At 40.3% G+C, this 19,033-nt stretch overlaps 1 protein-coding gene across 1 annotated transcript; it reads right to left on the bottom strand.

The window, feature by feature from the left end:
* Positions 1-272: 272 nt before the first annotated feature.
* On the bottom strand, positions 273-17,816 carry LOC104910857 (lateral signaling target protein 2 homolog). The gene is made up of 5 exons (XM_019614995.2): positions 16,574-17,816; positions 15,884-16,000; positions 14,087-14,191; positions 2,722-2,825; positions 273-2,532 (listed from the first exon to the last, which is right to left on the bottom strand). Exons 1-5 carry the CDS (start codon positions 16,746-16,748, stop codon positions 2,401-2,403), a joined length of 633 nt encoding a protein of 210 aa, XP_019470540.1. The 5' UTR covers positions 16,749-17,816; the 3' UTR covers positions 273-2,400.
* Positions 17,817-19,033: the final 1,217 nt, after the last annotated feature.

The following is a 19,033-nucleotide window of genomic DNA, read 5'->3' as shown; positions in this document are numbered from 1 at the left end:
AGCTGTAACATTTCTGCAGGGAAATGGCATCCCAAAGCCCTGCACTGAATCCTATGGGAAAAGAAAAGAATCCCAAACCCAGTGCAGTTCCATCAGGCAGGTGGACAGGCTGGTGCTGGCACTGCCATCCCTCTGCATCAGCTCCTTTCCTTCATCGTATTTGCAAAGTGGGCAAAGTGAGAAATAATTAAGGACAGTTTCCTCGACAGTCTGGCAGCTGTCACTGCACGCCAACAGACCCAGAAATGAAAGAGCAATCCAGCACAGGGAAGTAGAAAGTCCTGACATTTTAATTATCTGAAGAGATTACAAGATGAAAGTCTTCCTTGAGGCAAATGTATATTAGTATTGATATAGTCATTGTGCTTTTCAGTAAGAGAAATAGGAGTCTGTATTTACATAAGAAACTATAGTGTCTGAGATCTTTAAATATCATATTTATGGAAATGATTCTGAATTACAGCATTTACAAAATAAAAACAAGCTTGAATAAATATCCAGTCCATTAAATAAGATTTTTTTTCTCACAGAAGCAACTTTTTTGTGCATATTTATTACACAACTGAAGTTTTTGTATTTTTATCCTATAAAAGAAGCATTAAATTTGTTGGGTTTTTTTTTTTTCTTTCTAAAAATAAAACTGCAATAATCATTGCAATGTGAAGCCTGAGATTTAAGCCTGAATAAGTACCATTGCTTGCACCGCGCGCCCGCCCTCCCTGCACTGCTGCAGCCCTGCTGAGTGCTGACACTCCCACCTGAGGATTCCATTGGAGGAATTTCAGGGAAAAAACAGGAAAAATATAAATAAGGTGAGGATAACACATTACAGCTGGCATTGGTTACAAACAGCATCGTACAGCTTGTGCGTAATGCATCAGCCAGGTGAAGCTGCTTCAACTGATTTAAAATGACAGCAGTGCCAAACTGTGACAGCTTTCAATGGCTCATTAATGCTTAACATAAAACCACATAACGAAGGGAATGTCCACAAGGCAAACTAAAACCAAAGAAAATCACCCCGGCCAGTTTTGTTTTGTCACTTGGAATGATGAGTTCTTGAGAATGACACTGCAAACAACTTCCCTCATCTCTTTCTTGAAGTTATCGTTTTGAAACACACCGTGTAACACTGCATGTCAGGAAAGGGGATAAGCAAAGAGCTCTTGATCTCCCTTCCTCTGTAACCACAGCACACAGAGCCTTGCTTTTAATGTGGCTAACTCAAAGCTTGTCCAGACGGCTTTGAAACCTCAGCACTCAGGGAGCTCTCACTGTAATAGTTTGTGCAAGATCATAGCAGGAATCCATGTGAATCTTACTTCTTTCCTCTCCAAGTGCAAACAGGAATGAATCCCTGGTGTTTCAGACAAATACAAACGTCTTCCAATTTGTTAGCATGAGTGAAGTCGCAGTATGCAGTATTTTACATGGTTACTCTGCCAGATATGGACAACACAAACCCTTCTCTGGTCTACCATTGTAGGACCTTTCCAATACATCAAGTTTGCCTTTTAAAAATCATTTTAAAAACTTGCGTGGGATAAATCATTTGTCACAATACTGAATTCTGCTGCTAAGCTCTTCCAAAAGTATGCATTTCAATATTAATTCATGCATTTGGTAATCATTTCCTCTGAACTTTGTTTCGTTAAGTTTTAGGTGCTGATACAGAAATCAAAGCTCTGTCTTATAATTCTGTTACCAGAATTTAGCATAAGTGATGCTGATTATAAACAATATGGAACTAGGAGTCATAAATCTTAATTTTTAGAAGACAACTTGGAGTTATTATTCTGCTCAGTAAATTAAAGGCAACAGAAATTTATTGCCTCAAGACCTCCAGTGTGAAAGAAAGAAAGTTTTGCTTTTAGAAATACTGAAAATGGATTCCAAGTATTTTGCTTTAATGAATCCTGTCATAGGTACAAAACCCCTAGTGCTGGGAAAGTTAAACCACAACGGGAGGGAGAGGGCTGATGCCCATAGCCATGCTGGAGTTAGTGAGCACATTTCATGTCCAAGCTCTGGGGCTGCTCTGCTGTAAGGAACTAGTTAACCACCTGCTCTGAGCTTAGCATGGCAGATAAGCAGCAACGCTTGTTCAGTTCACTGAGCCCTATTTCTTTCCACGCAGTGCATTTGTTCTGCATATGGCATCGTAACATTAATGTTATAAATTTATGGAAGACTGTACTGCAGCCTTAGAGCTGCAGACGCTTCATCCTTCCCTTTAGCAGCTTAGTAAAATGCAGTAAAAACTGTCTGTACAAAATTTATAACAATGGATGTCAAAGCTTATACACCCTCACCCGCTCCCTCTTTCACATTAACTCTTGGCTTAGGTCAAATGCATCGGTCCGTGTCAGACTCCAGTGGACACAGCAGTACTTTAATATGTCAGATACCGGCTTTGTCACTGTAGAAAGGAGTGACATGGAACATGTAACAGTGAGTGCAAACGCGGACAGGCTTCATCTGACCATAACGAGGTAACGGCGCAGAGTGGGAGGAGCAGCGGGAACAGAAGATCTGCAAAACAAGAGGAGATTGCACTTGAGTTCCTTGGAGAATGGAGCGAGGAGAAGCTGATCTCACCTACACACAGCAGCCATCCCACGTAGCTGAACAGTCAATAAACGCAAACACTCATCGCTTGAAATTCTTGGGCGAGAGCACGTGGCTCTCAGTAGGTTCTCCTACATCTGACTGAGTCATTACCTTGCCACAGCTCCTGCAGTGGTGCTTCCTGCGGATGACCGTGAATGGAGCCTTGCAGGCAGTGCAGTAACTGCAGACTTCATCTGGAACCCAGTCAGGAGGATCTGTCAGAAGCACAGCAACAGAAGGGGAGATAAATCAAAAGGGAATAGCACCAAACATGCGGCTGCCAGGTCCTCCAGGGAGCAGGGAGGATAAAAACATAAAGACAGCAGCTTTCACCTAGGTCTCTCCAAACACTGTGTGAGCAGGCAGGGGGGTAAGCTGAGGAATCAGGGAGGGCTGCTCTGAGGCAGTCACCTCCAGGATGAGCAAAGCATGCTGAGGGCTCTGACCATCCCCAGCCCCTTCAGCCACTGTGACAGGAAAGCTGGCTGCTCTTCCTACAATTAGGCAAGCAGATAATCAGCTCAGAGCCCACTTATTTGCTGGTAAATTATCAGAACTCTTTCTGGCTGGCTGCCTTAACAGCAATGAAGCAAATACTGAAAATCACACATAGAAGACACCAGAAAAAGAACTCAAGCATTATCCCTAACAGCATGTCTCGATTGTTTATTTTTCCTGTGAGCTCTACAACCTCTCACAGAAGCCAAGCAGTGAAATGATTTGTTTTTGGCAAAGCAGAAAGTATTGGGCTTGCTTCTGTTGAGCTGTTTCTGACTGTGACAGGCTGACGTGACCTCTGGGAGACTAAAATTATGAGTGTAGAAATGATGGAGCCGATTGCTTAATTAGGTTAATAAAAGTCTAATCAAGGGCAAGCCAAGTTCTATCCAGAAGGAATCCATGGGCACAGTGGAACGCAAACTGCTGGGCGTATTTACCCACATGGAACTTCCCTCCAAGCACTATTTACAGTATGCGGCCCAAGCGACTGCTGATTTATAAACTGACGAGCAAAATCCCTGCCCCGAGGAGCACATAATCAAACAACAAACTATACGGTGCACTTAATGCAGAGATCAAGTGGATGGTGGCTACAGGTAGAAGGAAGATAATTACATGAAAATTCAGATCATTCCATTATATCTATCAGCCAAATGTAACTGACCAGTCTTCGTCATACAGCAACATGTGTGAAATTGAAACTATAAAAGATAAGCATACCAATGAAGAAAAATGTTCAAAAAACAGGCAGAAAAACATCTGAACAGAACTTCAGATTCTGAAGGATTTTAAGGACTGCACATAACAGCCTTCACCTTATCCCTGGGAACACCAGAGCAGTTCTCTGTGGAAGTAAGGTCACAAAATCCCATTTAAAAGCCATGCCTTCCCACAGCAGCAGGGAGAGGCAGCACTGCCGGCTTAAGTCGAAGCAGTGATGTCAGTGAAACCAAAGGATTTCCCTCTTCTTTCTGCAGCTTGCCCAGCTACTGCACATAACACTCACCCAGTGAAAATACCCCTGAAATCAGAATGTGATGCTGACTTTGAAAACTTCCTATCACTTCCATTGGAAAAAACACAAAAAACAGATCCTTTTTGTATAGGTTGCATCAGGACAGTATGGAGCATCCTGTCCCATAACTCCTCCTTTCCCCAGATCAAACTAATGTAGCTCTGGAGCTCATCAGCAGAAAGCAGCTTTCCTATCAGTAGGAGTTGACCATTTGGGTTTTGTGTTGTTTGCTTTGTTCTGTTGCTGCCCCTGATATGCACTGGTGAAAAAGTTGTTTTAAGTGACTTTACATGGATTCAATCATTCCCAGAGGTACATAAAAGGGAAAATCGCCAAAAAAGACAAATCAGAAACAGAAGTTTTTTGGTAAATAGTGACCTTATAAATTCATAATAGTCACATAATCCATAGTTACACAATTACTTGACTGTCAGATGAATTCATCTGAATACTTTGTTTTAATAACTGCATAACACAAAATATTAAAAATCACATGTCACTGGCACTCAGTGTACAGAAAGATATAACCCTCCCTACAGCATGTTCTCCCAGACTAGGGAAACACCTTTTACTTTCAAGTTGGTCTCAGTTTGGCCAACTCACCTCTCCAGAATGAATGCACCAGCAGAACAGTCCTAGGACACATTGTCATTGCATGGTTTGGGTTGGAAGGAGCCTTAAAGCCCACCCAGACCCAACTAATGCCATGGGCTGGCTACCCTCATCAGCTCAGGCTGCCCAGGGCCCATCCAACCCAGCCTTGAGCACATCCGGGGATGGGGCACCCACAGCTCTCTGTGCAGCCTGAGACACCTGCCCCCAGACAGAGACTCAGCACACTGAAGCACTTAGAGCCATGCAACCAGCACTGTGCCCCTTTGTTTCTGGGCTCCAGTGCCCTCCTAATGCCCAAATTCCTTGCACCAAAGTGAGCCGCACTACAGCACTTCCCAAATAGTAACACTTTGTTACATAAAGGCATGTAACATTTAAAACGCCATGCATGCGTTGTCTGCTTTCAGTCACCACTCTGTGTGGGGAGAAATCAGCACAGAAATGCCTCACTCAAATCATACACTCATGCCATGGTGAAATAGGAACCTCTGGGGGTCATCAGCCCTGTGCTTTTGCTTTCACATGTGACTTACATTCAATATAAAGAATGGAATGCTCTTTACGCTGGATAGAGACAGAAGCTTCATTTTGAGGTTCTGCCCTTGCTCAGGAATGAAGCCCAGCCCACCTTCCAGTGCTCGCAGGAAGATGAGGCTGGGAAAGATCACACAAACCCCAGTGGTGACAGAACCCGCATCCCTAGGTTCTGTCACAAGCTTTATCTCACTCAACCTTGGGAGCAGCCTTCTGACTTATATACATTAAGGACTGAGTCATCAGGCTTTTTATAGAACAGGTTTTGGAAATATTCTCAGAAGAGCAGCCTCAAGAGGGCATGAAGCTTCAGTGTGAGTAGCTTAAACCTCCAGCATTATCCCACAGACAGGCCGGGAGCAGGGCAGCAGCAATGCACCCAAAGGCTTTTACCATTACAGTCCTTCTTCAGACTCTGCTGCTCTGCACACAGCAGCAGATGGAAGCATCCAGTCTCACAAGCCCTGCCCGCCTGTGCTTCGGGGACTTGCAGCAGGCTTGGAGGAAAGGTTCGCTTCTGGGCTAATTGGCCCTCTGCTTTATCAGGCAATAAGAGCTAAGAAATCTGTTGGGAAACAGCTAAAGACCACGGCAGAAACATCAAAGAGGAGGAGGGAGGGAGGGAAGGGATTAACGAGACAGAGTAGAGAAATGAAGTTTAGAAGAAAACATAAAAAGCATGTACAGGAAAAAGGCAGAGAAAAGAAGTGAAACGAGTATTTTAATGCAGACGAGTAAGTTTAGAGAAAGGAAAAAAACAACTCAAGATGAAATGGTGTGAAAACTAAAGAAGACATTTGAAGAAAAAGAGAAACAGCATTTCCAACTCCAAACTATTCAGAAGTCTTTCATTATGACAGCCAGTAAAGTGAGAAACTTTATGGTCTTTTGTTTCATTTTATACTGTAGCTTTCAGAATTCACCTTTACATGTCCCTGCAACCTCAGTAGCTAAAAAAGTTCGTTCTATGCTACAGAAGTTAAAATCTCGTATAAATCCAAAGCGGTGGAACTTTAAGAAGAAAAACATGATCACGACAAAATTCAGACACTAGAAACAATGTCAAAAAGCCCACATGAATTTATTTTGCTTAAATGCCTGCTACAAAACTGCTGCAGCCATATGTAACCTGACCAAAAGAAGGGTAACGTTTGTGTCTCAAAGCAGGCGAAGAGAACCTGCACCTGGATCTATCAGCAGCGCTGACTGAAGCAGCATCAGGATGCACTGCAGTGTATGCCTCAGGGAGAGCTCAGTGCATTTGGCAGCAGCAACCCTGAAGACTGAAAGATCAGAATTAAAAACTGAACCTAACTCTCTATGAGCATATACTTTCCAAATCCAAGTTCTGACACCGTAGAGCCACAGCTCAGAAGTGACACTGAGCTCTTACAGAAAGCACAAGTGCGCTGTGACATTGAGACACAAGAGACTGGGTGAGGTGGGCAGAAAATATCCTCAGAGGTGTTGAAGCCTGCAAGCTGCCTTCATCTAGCAAATCTGTAGACTGAAAGAAAACAAACACATTAGAAAGCAAGCACACCCTGACTCCCTGCTGAGCCCTAAGCTTACTGCAGTGCCTGACAGCTCAGAGGATCCCTCATCTTATGTTTTTACCAAATATCCCTCATGCAGAACTCCAATCTGGAAGTTCCTCCCAGATCGATGCATAATAGACTTTAGAGCACATCATGCATAACCCTGAGTACACATTTACCAACCATCCTTAGGAGGGCTGTTCCTGCAGCCTGTGAAAGTCATATCTCTGTAGCTATCAACGTGCATTATCCTCACAGCTGCAAGAAAAGTCAGGCTGCCTTGCTGCCGTTCCCTCAATGAATGCAGGAATTGTGGTCCACCGTAAATTCAGTTTTAAGTACAAAAAGTGGAGAATTAGGGTGACATGACTTCACCTCTCACTTCAACTTCCATGGTGCAACGAACCTTTTTGACCCTTATGACATTCAATTTTCCACGTGTCATTCTGGGTAGACTCCAAATTTTATGTAAGATTCCTTGGAGGCAATTGTACCACAGTAATCTTTTCCCTTGCTCAGTAGATTCAGTGTTGATTACAGCTGGCTTGAAATTTTTCAATTAAAATAATTTTCTGCTTCAAGAATATTATTTGATAAAAATTGGGGTGGGGGAGGTGAGGGAGAAAACGGAGGTACAGGCTGGCTAGCTTCGAGAGCAGCTTTGTCAAGCGGCTTCCTTAGGATGGAACCTCTGCACAAAGCTAGGGAGCTGAGGGCACAGCTTGGCACTTTGTCCCTGCAGAGCTATGATAGAACACAGTCCTGACCACAACATGCTGTATCTGCTCTGGACAGGTGTGTGACCAGCAACTCATTCTGTGGGCTAACTAACCATTACTAGGAGTCCTTTGTAAGAGCTACCAACAACCAGAACAGCCATCTTCTGGATTTCTCTCAGAATGTTCTGTTCTCCCTTTGCACCCCTCCCCTCTTTTTCTTTTTAATTTTTTTAATCTAGTCTTCTCTTCAGAACAGAGAATCAAACATATTCTGAAGCCTAAAGATTGTGATTTAAAAATTATATATTATAATAACACACATTTAGAGCAAGTATTACTCTAATAACATTCTTGACATAGGTTCTAAAAACTAGAATCAAGTTGACACTGTAGATCTACACCACATGCCAGCAGAACACTAAAATGCGTATTTTGAGGGTGAAGAAAATTCAAACCTAATCGAAATCTCAATTATGTCACTGTGGAGACAAATGAGCTGGTGCTGTACGGTAGTTGTGGGGTGTTATCTCCTCTGCAATGAAGTCTCAAGTTCCACACTGTGCTGACAGAGAGAGATCGTATTTGAAAAGATAAGAGATCATGGGCAAGTTTTTAAAACAGAAGTCACACTGAATTACTGCAATGCTACCTCAAAACTGTACAATTGGAAATCTCGTAATGTTGCATGCATAATTGAATGTGCTCAGCTGATTATAAAACAGTGCCTTATTTTAGAAAACTTTACACAAAACTCTTCTCTTGTGCAATGAAAGCAGGGCAGCTAAAAAAGGAAAAAGTGAGAAGTTATACAGACAGAACTTGTTTGGCCACTGAACTGTGCAACAATTTAACTTCTTTCATTTAGCAAGTGTTGCTGGTCATCATTATAAATAATAGCATAGCCACAGGCATGCAGAGGACAGAAGAAAAATGGAAGCATTCAGCTAGTGTTGACAGCTAATTCTGGGCTGATGGTGATTAGGTTCTGCACACACAGTAGCACGGGCAGGTTTTCTTGACTGTGTGACTTCATATGGCAACGTGAACAAGAGCTTGAGCTTCAGGACCATAAATTACTGAACTGTGCTCATGCTGCTGGTTGGAGAGAGCAAGGAGCTGCTGGTAGACAGAAGTGGGTGGGCTAGAAAGTTATGGTATGGGAAGGGATTGCAGATTAAGACCGTGTTGTTGTGCAGCAAACAGATGCTAACACCATTTGGCACAAGCAGTTATTTGTACTGGCAGGCACAGCACATGGATTGTGGCTGGAGTTATAAGCAGGTGGCAGTGAGCAGGGCAGTTCTGTATAAACAGGAGAGGAACGGGGAGTGAAAATGAATGTATGGCTGCAGAGAGCAGTGGGATGCTACAGAGAGTATTCTCCTAGAGAACAAACAGCTTCCTAATGCTTTCTGATTTTCCTTGAGAAAACCTTTTGATTTCTGAATGTCCCATGCTTGTTCCTAGAACAGGAATACAACCTGTTTTGTTAGCTTGTCTGTAACTTCGTGACACTGACACATTAGAATATTCACCTTTCTTCAGGGAAAGCAGGGATTTACGTTCCATCACATTTATATACTGATAAATAAAGGAATATACACAAATCCTTATCAAAACAAAGAAGAGAATTTACTGTGTATATATAGGAAACTGCTGGCAAATAGAAAGTAAATGTTGTGTTGGGACTGGAATCAAGATCCCAGACACACAAACTGCATAAAGATATCACATTTCTATGTTTCAAATTAAGTCTCTGGGAGCAACATGGCCCTGACCTAGTTGGGATACGCTTTAAGTAGGTTAACTGAAAAGTAATTTTCTTCTATTTTCAAATACAAATGTTTGCTTTAATCCCTATATGACTCATGTTGCCCACTCCCAGTCCCAAATGCCTTGGTCAGTTTGTTATCTGACTGGCTGGACCCACATCAGAGCTTGAGAACTTCCCAATAACCTTCTCCCTGTGCAGGCTGCGAGGTCACCACTGGCAGAGGGATAAAGGCAGTACCATAAAAGGCCCCAGGATACACAGCCCTTCTGTTATCACCTCAGAGCAAGCACCCTGGTGCCTTTTCTACTAGCAAGGAACCCAACCTGCTTGTTTCTGAGCAGCTGCCACCACCATTTGATCTGTGTACAACAGACTTTGTACCCACTGGCCACCTTCTCTATCATATGATCAGAGCATATTTTATTATATTAAAAACTCATTTATGGAATACTGCATGAATTCATCTTATATTCTAGGAAAATATATTGCATTCTCTCTCTTTAAAAACAGAATGCTTTTTACAACTATACATTATAAATAAATATGCTTCCTAAAACAAAACAAAACAAAAAAAAGCAAACAACAATAACAACAAAAAACAACCCTAGAGCATTAGGAAAGCAAAGATGGATATATACACCACAGGCTTATCTGGACTTTTGAAAACGAAAGTGCTTTTGTTCTGGGATGCCAATTAATCTGCAGTATATTGTATTTCAGCCTTCAGGAGGTCACAGGATCCAATTCTTATATTCTTGCCAATGTCAATTGGCTCATAATAAGCATTCATATTTGTTTTATGACCCAGACCAGCTGGTGGGTTTTATATAGGGTAAGAAATCTGACAAAAACAACAACTGATTCATTTTTATTATCTAAGTAGAGGCTGGAACCTTCAGGAAAGTCTTAACACTTTTTTTTTTTTTTTTGAGGGGGGGGGAAGGGGGCTTCTAGGCTTGCTTGTTGCTTACTATTAATTAACATTATTTGAATACAAACTTAAGCATTTGGTACTTGTGGTAATAGAGTTTTATTTGATAATTGGAAAGAGTTTTCCTGGCAGGTAGCTTGCTGGACTTTCTCAGTTTGATCCATGCTTGTCTTATGTCATTATGGTAGAAGGGAGGAGCTTACCTACGTGCTCATCTGCTCTAAACTGCTTTACTTTTTGCTGAATCCATTAAGATTTTAAGTGTAAAAATGATGTAAAAAATGGATATAATTAATTTTGGTGCAGTGATGTCAATAGATTGGTGCAACGATCACAGACTTTGCACTGAACCATTTACATGACAACTGCAGTGTATTCCTGTTGGTGGCCTACTTCCCAGTTTTAGCCTGAAGGATGCAGCCAACAGGCTTGCTGCAACAAATAAGGAACACTGTTAATGCAGCAAAGGTTGTCCAAACCACCAGACAACTTCATATGTATCCAAACATCACCCAGCACAATGTCAGGGGCTATTGCTTTCAGAGTGACCTGCAACAATTATACAAGTGGGGAGGTGTTACGAGGTGGGGAGGAAAGCAGGTATCTGCTGAGGTTAAAATACTGCTGCAATTATCCATCTCAAGGAGGATGCCTTCAAGACAGCAAAGATTGTATCCCATTAGCTATCACTAAGTATCTCAGTGATAGGTACATAGGTAGTAGATACAAGCCTGCAGAGCTTTTCTAGCAATGACACCTGTGCCTGAAGTCTGGAATGTACTGGAAAGGGGACAAGATGGATGTTTCTAACAGTTTCCACAAATGCAACAAAACAATCCACTTCAGGTGCCCCTTTTTGTAGATCTCGGTTTGTTCTGGTTGGGAAGTCAGAGTTCATCTCCATGCTTTCTTTCACCCTCTATCATTTTGTAATGCCTCCCAGTATAAGGAGGATCTGGTCATATTGGAAATAGTCCAGTATGAACTACTTGGTGACCACCAAGAAGATGAAGAGACTGAACCATCTCTCTTTATGAGAAGAGGCTGAGAGAGCTGGGGCTGCTCAGCCTGGAGAAGAGGAGGCTCAGGTGGAATCTTTCCAATATCCACAAATACTTCAAGGGAGGCTGCAAAAAAGACAGCCAGGCTCTTGTCAGTTGTGCTGCATGACAGAAAAGGAGGCAATAGGCACAAGCTGAAACACAGGAGGTTCCATCAAAACATCAGGAAACATTTATTATGTGAGTGATGGAGCTCTAGCACAGGGACTCAAAGACATTATAGGTTCTCTTCCTTGGGGATCTCCAAAAGCAGCCTGGACATGGGCCTGGGCACCCTGCTCAGGGCAGCCCTCCTGGAGCAGGGGTGGGACCAGAGGGACCCTGAGGTCCCTGTCAAACTCAATCATTCTGTGATTCTGTAATTGTGATATGTGCCTCTTTCTGACAAAGTTCCGCTCATCTGACAGCTAAATCACGAAGCAGACTGAAGAAGTTAGTTTACACAGAGTAGCTGTACTGGTTTGTACAAGCAGCTATTCATAGCATGAGCATTTACACACCAGCCAAGTAAGGCTTCGAGAGAATGCTGCAAGGACATGGATTCAGACTCACCCAAGCCCTTCTGGTGAACGAGGACAGGTATCAAAAGCAGAGTAATTGCAAGAGTATAGTCCCCACTCAAGGAAGGTGTCAGCATGGCAAAACATGGTGCCAAGACAGCCAATCTGATTCTGGGATCCAAATTTACTTATTCAAAAGGGGCTTGGACTATCTCACAAGGCTCTGCTTCTGTCCCACAGACATACATGAAACACATGCTATTTACAAAGTTGCTGGCAGTGATTTGTTCCACTGTAGTTATCTCCACATGCTACTGAAACTACAGGGTGGGTTTTACCACTCTCATAGGGCAGGGACACACCTGATTTACACTGTCTGGATGCTACAGGGGCTATTGGAGCTCCCGGCACATAACTGGGATTACTTGGATCACCGAAGATTCCCCCTTACCACACTTCAAAAAGCCAGTCATAACATCAAGACTGATGCTCTCTGTTCCTATAAACAGTATCTAAGTTCAGAAGCCGTGCTTCTCCATACACAAAACCTTATCGTCATAAGCTAAAAGTCTTAAAAGCTGAATAACATGCCATAGGAAGGAAGTGAATTTGCTTTGAGAAAATACACATCCACTGTGAGAAGGTTATTCAGCACCCTGCAGTTCAGAAAAACTTGCATTCAATTCTGGAAGTCAAATACACTGACAGCATCAGGCATCGATTCAAAACAAAAGAAAATGAACTGAAATGGTAGGGAGTGAATCATCTCTTGCATTCTTTTCCACATCAGCCTGTATATGGCAGATATTTTGCTTAAAGATTTGTTCTTCACTGTGCCTTCTGTCACATTCTCAATTATGGCACAATAGAAAAATCAATTAAAATTATTCTGAATAGTTCTTTACTTTATCTGTCCTCAAATCATCTTCCTCCAGAAGCGATAATTTTTCTACAGTACATTTTACATAAATTAGTCCTGCTGCTCTAAATAAATAGATTAGTTTTGAAATCCTTTAGCCTGTAGCTACAGAAGAAGGGTTAGCAAGCTCTCCATGAGTTTTATATAAGCACAAAACAACTTATAAATACATACATTTCTTTCAAATCTAATCTTTAAGGTGGTTGTTTTCCTGTGATTTCTGATCTTTATTACAAACAACATGAACTAACGTTTCTTGACTGTTGGTCATCCCCTTCTGCATACAAGCTGAGATGTATGTTGCTTATCACTCACATCATCCTGGATTCAAAAACTGACTGGAGGAACAAAGATGTACATAGGCAAATGGACAACAACAGAACAAAGCACAGCAAAGTTACTGCGCACCTAAAGTTCAGGGAAGTTTAAATATATTTTCACAGTTTCTGGTTGTCTAGTGCTTTCCACCTGACCAGAGACAACACCTCTCCAATAACAGAGCTTCTGGAGTGATGAAATCATCATTCAGCCCTCACGATCAAAGCCAGCTACTTTCCTGTTTGCTCCATCTCATACATCTATTTTTTTTCTCTTATATTCTGACTGCAAGTGCTTTGATTTCTTTCAGTCCATTTTTTACACACTGTTTACTATACTGAGGCTGCAGTCATAACTGACTCCTAAGCACTCCTGCAGCTCAGATTCAAAACACAAACTAGAAACTTCTGAGCTCTCACAATGCTTGAATCCTGACTCAAACTTTCAGTTATTATGCATTTTCCTTCACTCTTAACCTTACAGTCAGTGAGACTTAAGTACCCTCAGAAGATTTACTAGAACTGTCTTTTCTTTACTTTGAAGTAATATGGCGAAGAGTTTGAAAACAGTAACCATAGTATTTTGATCATTTTCCTCAGACACAGATGTGCATAAAATATGCAAAGTATTTCTACTGGGGAAAAAAAGTAGAACCTCCACATCTAGCTAAAGACATAAGAGCTGCCCTTAGATTTGGCTGCACCACCTTACTTACAGCAGTACAACTTACACAGCTGTTTGAGAGCTGTCACGTGTGGTGTCACCTGCTGTATTAAAGTCTTTACTATGGAGAACCTTCTTTCACTGATACAGTCATAATGGCTTTGACAATTTGTAGAACACAGTTTCATGAGGAAGTTAGGAAACATTCTTGAAGACATATACATACAGTTTGTCTCTAGACCATATAATGACAACATTTTATATTCCCTTCCCAGAGCCAAACTTGAAAAGAGTTTTTTGTTTTAGTTTTTGTTTTCTATTTCAACATGGATTTTTTTTTAATATCAATATTGTCTCACTTTTAATTACCAAAAAAAAAAAAAGTAACCTTCGAAGTCTCCATCTCTGGCTTTTGCTGCAAGTTCTGAGGATGATATACTTTCTTGACATAAAGCACAGTCTTCCAGTGCTGCGCTTCTTAAACCCTGATTAACTGTAAAACAAAGCAAAAAGTACCTGAATTCACATTTTTCCAATTTGTACCTAAAAGGTCATAGTTAGGACTTCAACTAGTAGATATTGGTAGAATCAATATGTGGTTCTTCTTGCTCTTTCTTTACCCTGCCACACTTAAAAATATCTCCTGAATCCTTCTTTGAAACAACAAGAGCAATTAAAGATATTGTTACAAAACATACAGTCCTCTTACTTTCAGCAGCTGAGCTGCATCCTATATTTCTCAGTTTTAACTTTGCATACTTCACAAAGCAGATAAAAACAGAGAATCGCTAGGTGTATCACACAGAACACAAAGAGAAACATCACCTCAGGAGTTCCTGGCTTTCATTCTCTTATTTTGTTTATACTTACCTTTGTTCACATGCTTTCTTTTTTTAACCTAACAGTTCATTTACTGGAAATCATTCCAACTAAGTACCACTGCCTACCATTTATTTTCTAGTGGTAATTCTGTAAACCTTCAGTTTCTTCATTATTTTCACTTGAATATTCAGTAGGTCTCTGATCCACCTCTTTCATTTTTGCCCTACCTCTGTCTACCCCCTTTTCTTCCTTGCCAGTGAAAAGTCAGTCTGTTTTCACATCAATACATCCTGCCACCACCAAACGCCAGGGAAGTTTCAGCTGCAAGTAACTGAAGACTTCAGTGCATGTTGTGCACTATTCCACTGCATAGTTGAGTAGCACTGGAGTTTTTTCTGCTAAATTTAACCAACTTTAAACACAGTGTTCTACATAAAATCTCCAGAGGAAAAAAAAAAATAATAAAAAAAAAAACCAAAACACCAGAAAATCCTCATTGAAACATGGAGAAGTGGAGAAGGAGCTAGAAAAACTTTTCAGTCCTGAGAAAAGAAAGGAAAGAAAGGAGCTCTGATTACTTTTAGATGCTGACAGGTGTAATCACAACAAGGACAATGGTAATTGCAGTATTACTGAGATGGCATGGTTATTTTTAGGTAAATTAGCAGACTTGAATCTTTGAAAAAGAAATAATCCAAATGGTGATAGAGGAAAAATGAATAGAATAAAAAAAAATGTTGCACTGGCTGATAATTCAACTCTGGCTCCTTTATCTGAATTATCTAGAATTCAAAAAAGGCTATTTTTTTCTATTTTGAAGACAAACTCAGCATTCTGTGATTTACATAAGACAGGCCAGATCCCAGCATCATGGTGGGCATTCTCATATCTTCTAGTCTGCTTTTCTTGTGTGGTTATTTGAAGTCCAGAAGCAAAAACAAACAAACAAAAACACCAAACAAACAGATACCTATCTTGCTAAAATAAAATGCATCCACTGTGAAATAGAACAAGGAAAAATAAAAATAAATATTGAATCTGTGAACTCCAAACATTGCCTACATCACATTACGACAAATAGGCTAAAAACATTCTTCTGTTATACACAGGGATATGGAAAAAAAGCAGATATATTTTGAATGCTTTGAACATTTGCTTTAACACGTACTCCCAATATACAGAATTCCAGTGGTTTCACCCTGTTTAAAGTCCATTTTCATGACTTGTTTTAAACTCAGGTAAAACCATTGTACAGTGAGTCCAAATTCAGCATGGTTTTAAGGAAATTCTTGTCAAATAGTTCATATTTTCACACGGGGCCACCAGTAGAAATTCACTACGGAGGCTGTTTTAATCTGGTTACCTTTCTTTTGCTTTTCCTTGTCTTCTGTTTCGGGTTTAGTTGCCATCACTTCAAACAAGGTCTTCAAGATACTTCGCAGATCACTAGCATAGTTTGTCTGCAGCTGGTCAGCAACTCCTGGGGGGTTTGAGGAAAAAGCCAGAACATTACTAGACTATTAGAACCCCCTTAAAAAAAATTAGATTTGTTGATACCAGTAATGGCCTGGTATTTATATTTGAAAGATCACTAGCTCGTATCAGTAATAAAAACTGATGATTTAATTAAATTCATTTTCTGTAATGGCCAAGCCATATTCTGGCCTTTATGTTAGCTGCAATTTGAAGCGCATCTTCCTTGTCTTTTTGGCAGAAAGGGGACACTCCTCCTGTGTCAAAATAAAACAGCTGCATCTTATTTCTTCTCCCAAAGACATAGGGCATCATAAAGAGAAAGGAAGCAATACAAAGGCAAATCCATTGCACGCCCTAAACCTTCATCATTATGGATCTAAGAGGTCTGCATCTCTGCGTACACCGCTCTTCATGAGTTAACAGGTTTTTATAAGACTTAAGATCCACAATACAACATTCTGTTGTTTCGATCTCTAGTCTGTTGTAACATATTTTTATAAACCTTAAATAATAATAAATACAGTGTTTTTAAACTCAGAACTAAAGGATACTCTTTGTGATTCTGTGATTCTCATACCTGAGATACAGACAAAAAGGCGGTGAATAAGATCATTGCTGCCATGGAATCTGGATCTGATCTTTTCTCGGGTGGCTATTTTAGCAGCCTGCAGGGCAAGCTGGATTTCTTCCTGATCAATGTCATCGGATGAACAAGAACTAGTCATTAAGCTGCTGTTGGAGAAAAAAGGCATGAAGAAGAAGAGTAATGTAAGTCCTCACTTGGTTGATCAGAACGTTTAGCAAATCCTAAAAGATTTATTACTCAGGCAATACTCTATAGCAAACAAGAACTAATTGTTGTAAATTCTTGCTGAAGGTAATCAACATGCAATCAATCACCGTCATGTTTGATTTTCACTCTGTGGCATAGTTGCAAAAAACTTTAAAGCAGAAAATCATTTGTCTGTATTTTATTGCATTTCCCTTAGCTATTTCAAAGCACAGGACTATTTTTCACATTAACTCCAACTAAAAGCTCTGTCCTGAGACCATAACTCTACCAAAAATGTAAGAGGGGAATGTCAGCCTAAAAATAAGAAGGTCAGTTCTGAAGTCAGATGAGAAATTTATTAATGTGGGAGTTAATTTGAAAAAAGAATTTCTGAATTATGTTACCTCAGAATAGTGAGAAGAGAATCCAAATATAACCTTATATAAAAAATGGAATGGGTGACAAAATACAATTTACACAGTAGAGATTAGCCTCTTTATATACCTAAGCATAGAAGTTGCCGAAATGTCAAATGATGAGCAAGAAAATGGCTCATCAAATCCAAGGAGATTAATATGTGTCATCAGGTGTCTACTAGAGGCTTAACCCTTCTTTTTCAAAACCAGATGCATGGTTGCTAGCAATTTCCATCACTATCACTCTTAAGAAAGGAAAGGTTGAAACGACCTGAGGCTGCAGGAAAGCTCTGGGAGGAATCCAGATTCTTCAAATATCAGGAATTACCTAAACTGCCTGTAAATCAAAACACATTAAAGAAGGAAATACTTTGGAAAAATGTAGCACTTTGCCAACAAAAAACCCTGAATTGGGAGTATAGTATGGAATGCAATCACACCGGAGTCTTAAGGATTCACTTTGCTGACCAGAAGGAGACACTGCCCTCTCACTCTATTACAATGAAGGACAGAAGAATACAAAACAATTTTCCCCACATACTGGAGATATAGTAATCTCATCAATGACTAAAGAAAACTAGAATGTTTTACTTGAAACCATACTTAGGCTATCCAGAACTCAAGTATTCCTTACTATACAGACATCCACTATGGGGGAAAAAAAAATCAACATAGAAAAAAATTATTGACTACATAAATAGCATTTAAGAGGAAGGATGTAATTGCTAATGCATTTTGAGCTCGACCTGTAAATTTTTTTAAGTGCTGAAGCCAAGTAACATTCACCAAGTAACAGATCCTATCCTTATGACAAACAGTTATTGCAGGATAAGACATAGGCAGCATTTAGAAAAAAAATAATTATTAAAAAAAAATTATGGAGTATCATTTTGAAATTCCTCTCTGTGAGCCATATAGATAATCCTTAAAATGTAGAAATGAATTTATTAGACTATACATCTCAAAAGTCCTGGTAAAAACAGAAATGAAAACACATAAATACTAGAGATCAGTTATTGATAGAAATATCAGTGGAAAATGTGCAGCGCAAGTACTTTAGCTGGCTTCCCATTCTTTCAAATACTGAGTAAGGAGTACACTTAAAAGAAACTAATTTCTGTTTATGGCTCCATTGCTATTAACAATTGCAAATTCCTGTAAAAAGATATTGTGCTTTATGTTTAAAGCTCCCTCAGCAGGTTGACTGACTAGATTTATTGAAAATACTGAGGATATTAAGAGTTCTCCCTCTCAATTTTCCCTTTGCTTTTCTGTAGAGGATAAATGATATATACCATCAGTGGGTGTGTATATGTACGTGTATCTATCTATATGTGTATATATATTCAACAGCAAGTCTGTCAGCGTGGAAAGATCTGTGTTGAAGATGATGAAAAGGTCATGGAAGAATGTGGCTTATGAAGGACTAAACTGAAATTTACTAAGCACCACGATGATACTCTTGCTTCACAATGGCATGCAGTTGGAGGATTTTCTGTTTGCAGAAATGCTCACATAAACAGACAAAAGGGTGTCTGTCTGCCTCCCAACATGGACAGATAAGGTCTACCCATTTTTTAATTATTATTATTTTTTTTAAAGAATCAGTCTCATACCTATTGTATGGTAATGGAATATTGGTGGGTATGTACAAGCTCTACTGCGATATCACCAACATCATCTCTGATGTCGTGGGCCAGCATAACAACATAGGAGGCATTACTTTCGGAGCAGCCCTCATATTTAATCTCAGCACAGCAGTGTCCCTAGAAGTCTCACTCTAAGCCAAATCCAAAGTGCAGGGCACAGACCGTGGTGCTTCAGGGATGACTCCCTCCAAGAGTTGCAT

Source organism: Meleagris gallopavo, chromosome 4 (genome assembly GCF_000146605.3).
Source record: "Meleagris gallopavo isolate NT-WF06-2002-E0010 breed Aviagen turkey brand Nicholas breeding stock chromosome 4, Turkey_5.1, whole genome shotgun sequence".
NCBI classification, from domain to species: Eukaryota; Metazoa; Chordata; class Aves; order Galliformes; family Phasianidae; genus Meleagris; species Meleagris gallopavo.
This window is presented reverse-complemented; position numbering and strand designations above follow the sequence as displayed.

Bases quoted from the DNA above. Each gene is read 5' to 3' on its own strand.
- LOC104910857 (XM_019614995.2), bottom strand. From the start codon at position 16,748: ATGCCTTTTTTCTCCAACAGCAGCTTAATGACTAGTTCTTGTTCATCC. The intron at 14,192-15,883 runs GTAACCAGATTA...TTTGTTTTACAG, and splicing joins CAAGGAAAAGCAAAAGAAAG to TTAATCAGGGTTTAAGAAGC. The intron at 2,533-2,721 runs GTAATGACTCAG...CTTGTTTTGCAG, and splicing joins ACTGCAGGAGCTGTGGCAAG to ATCTTCTGTTCCCGCTGCTC.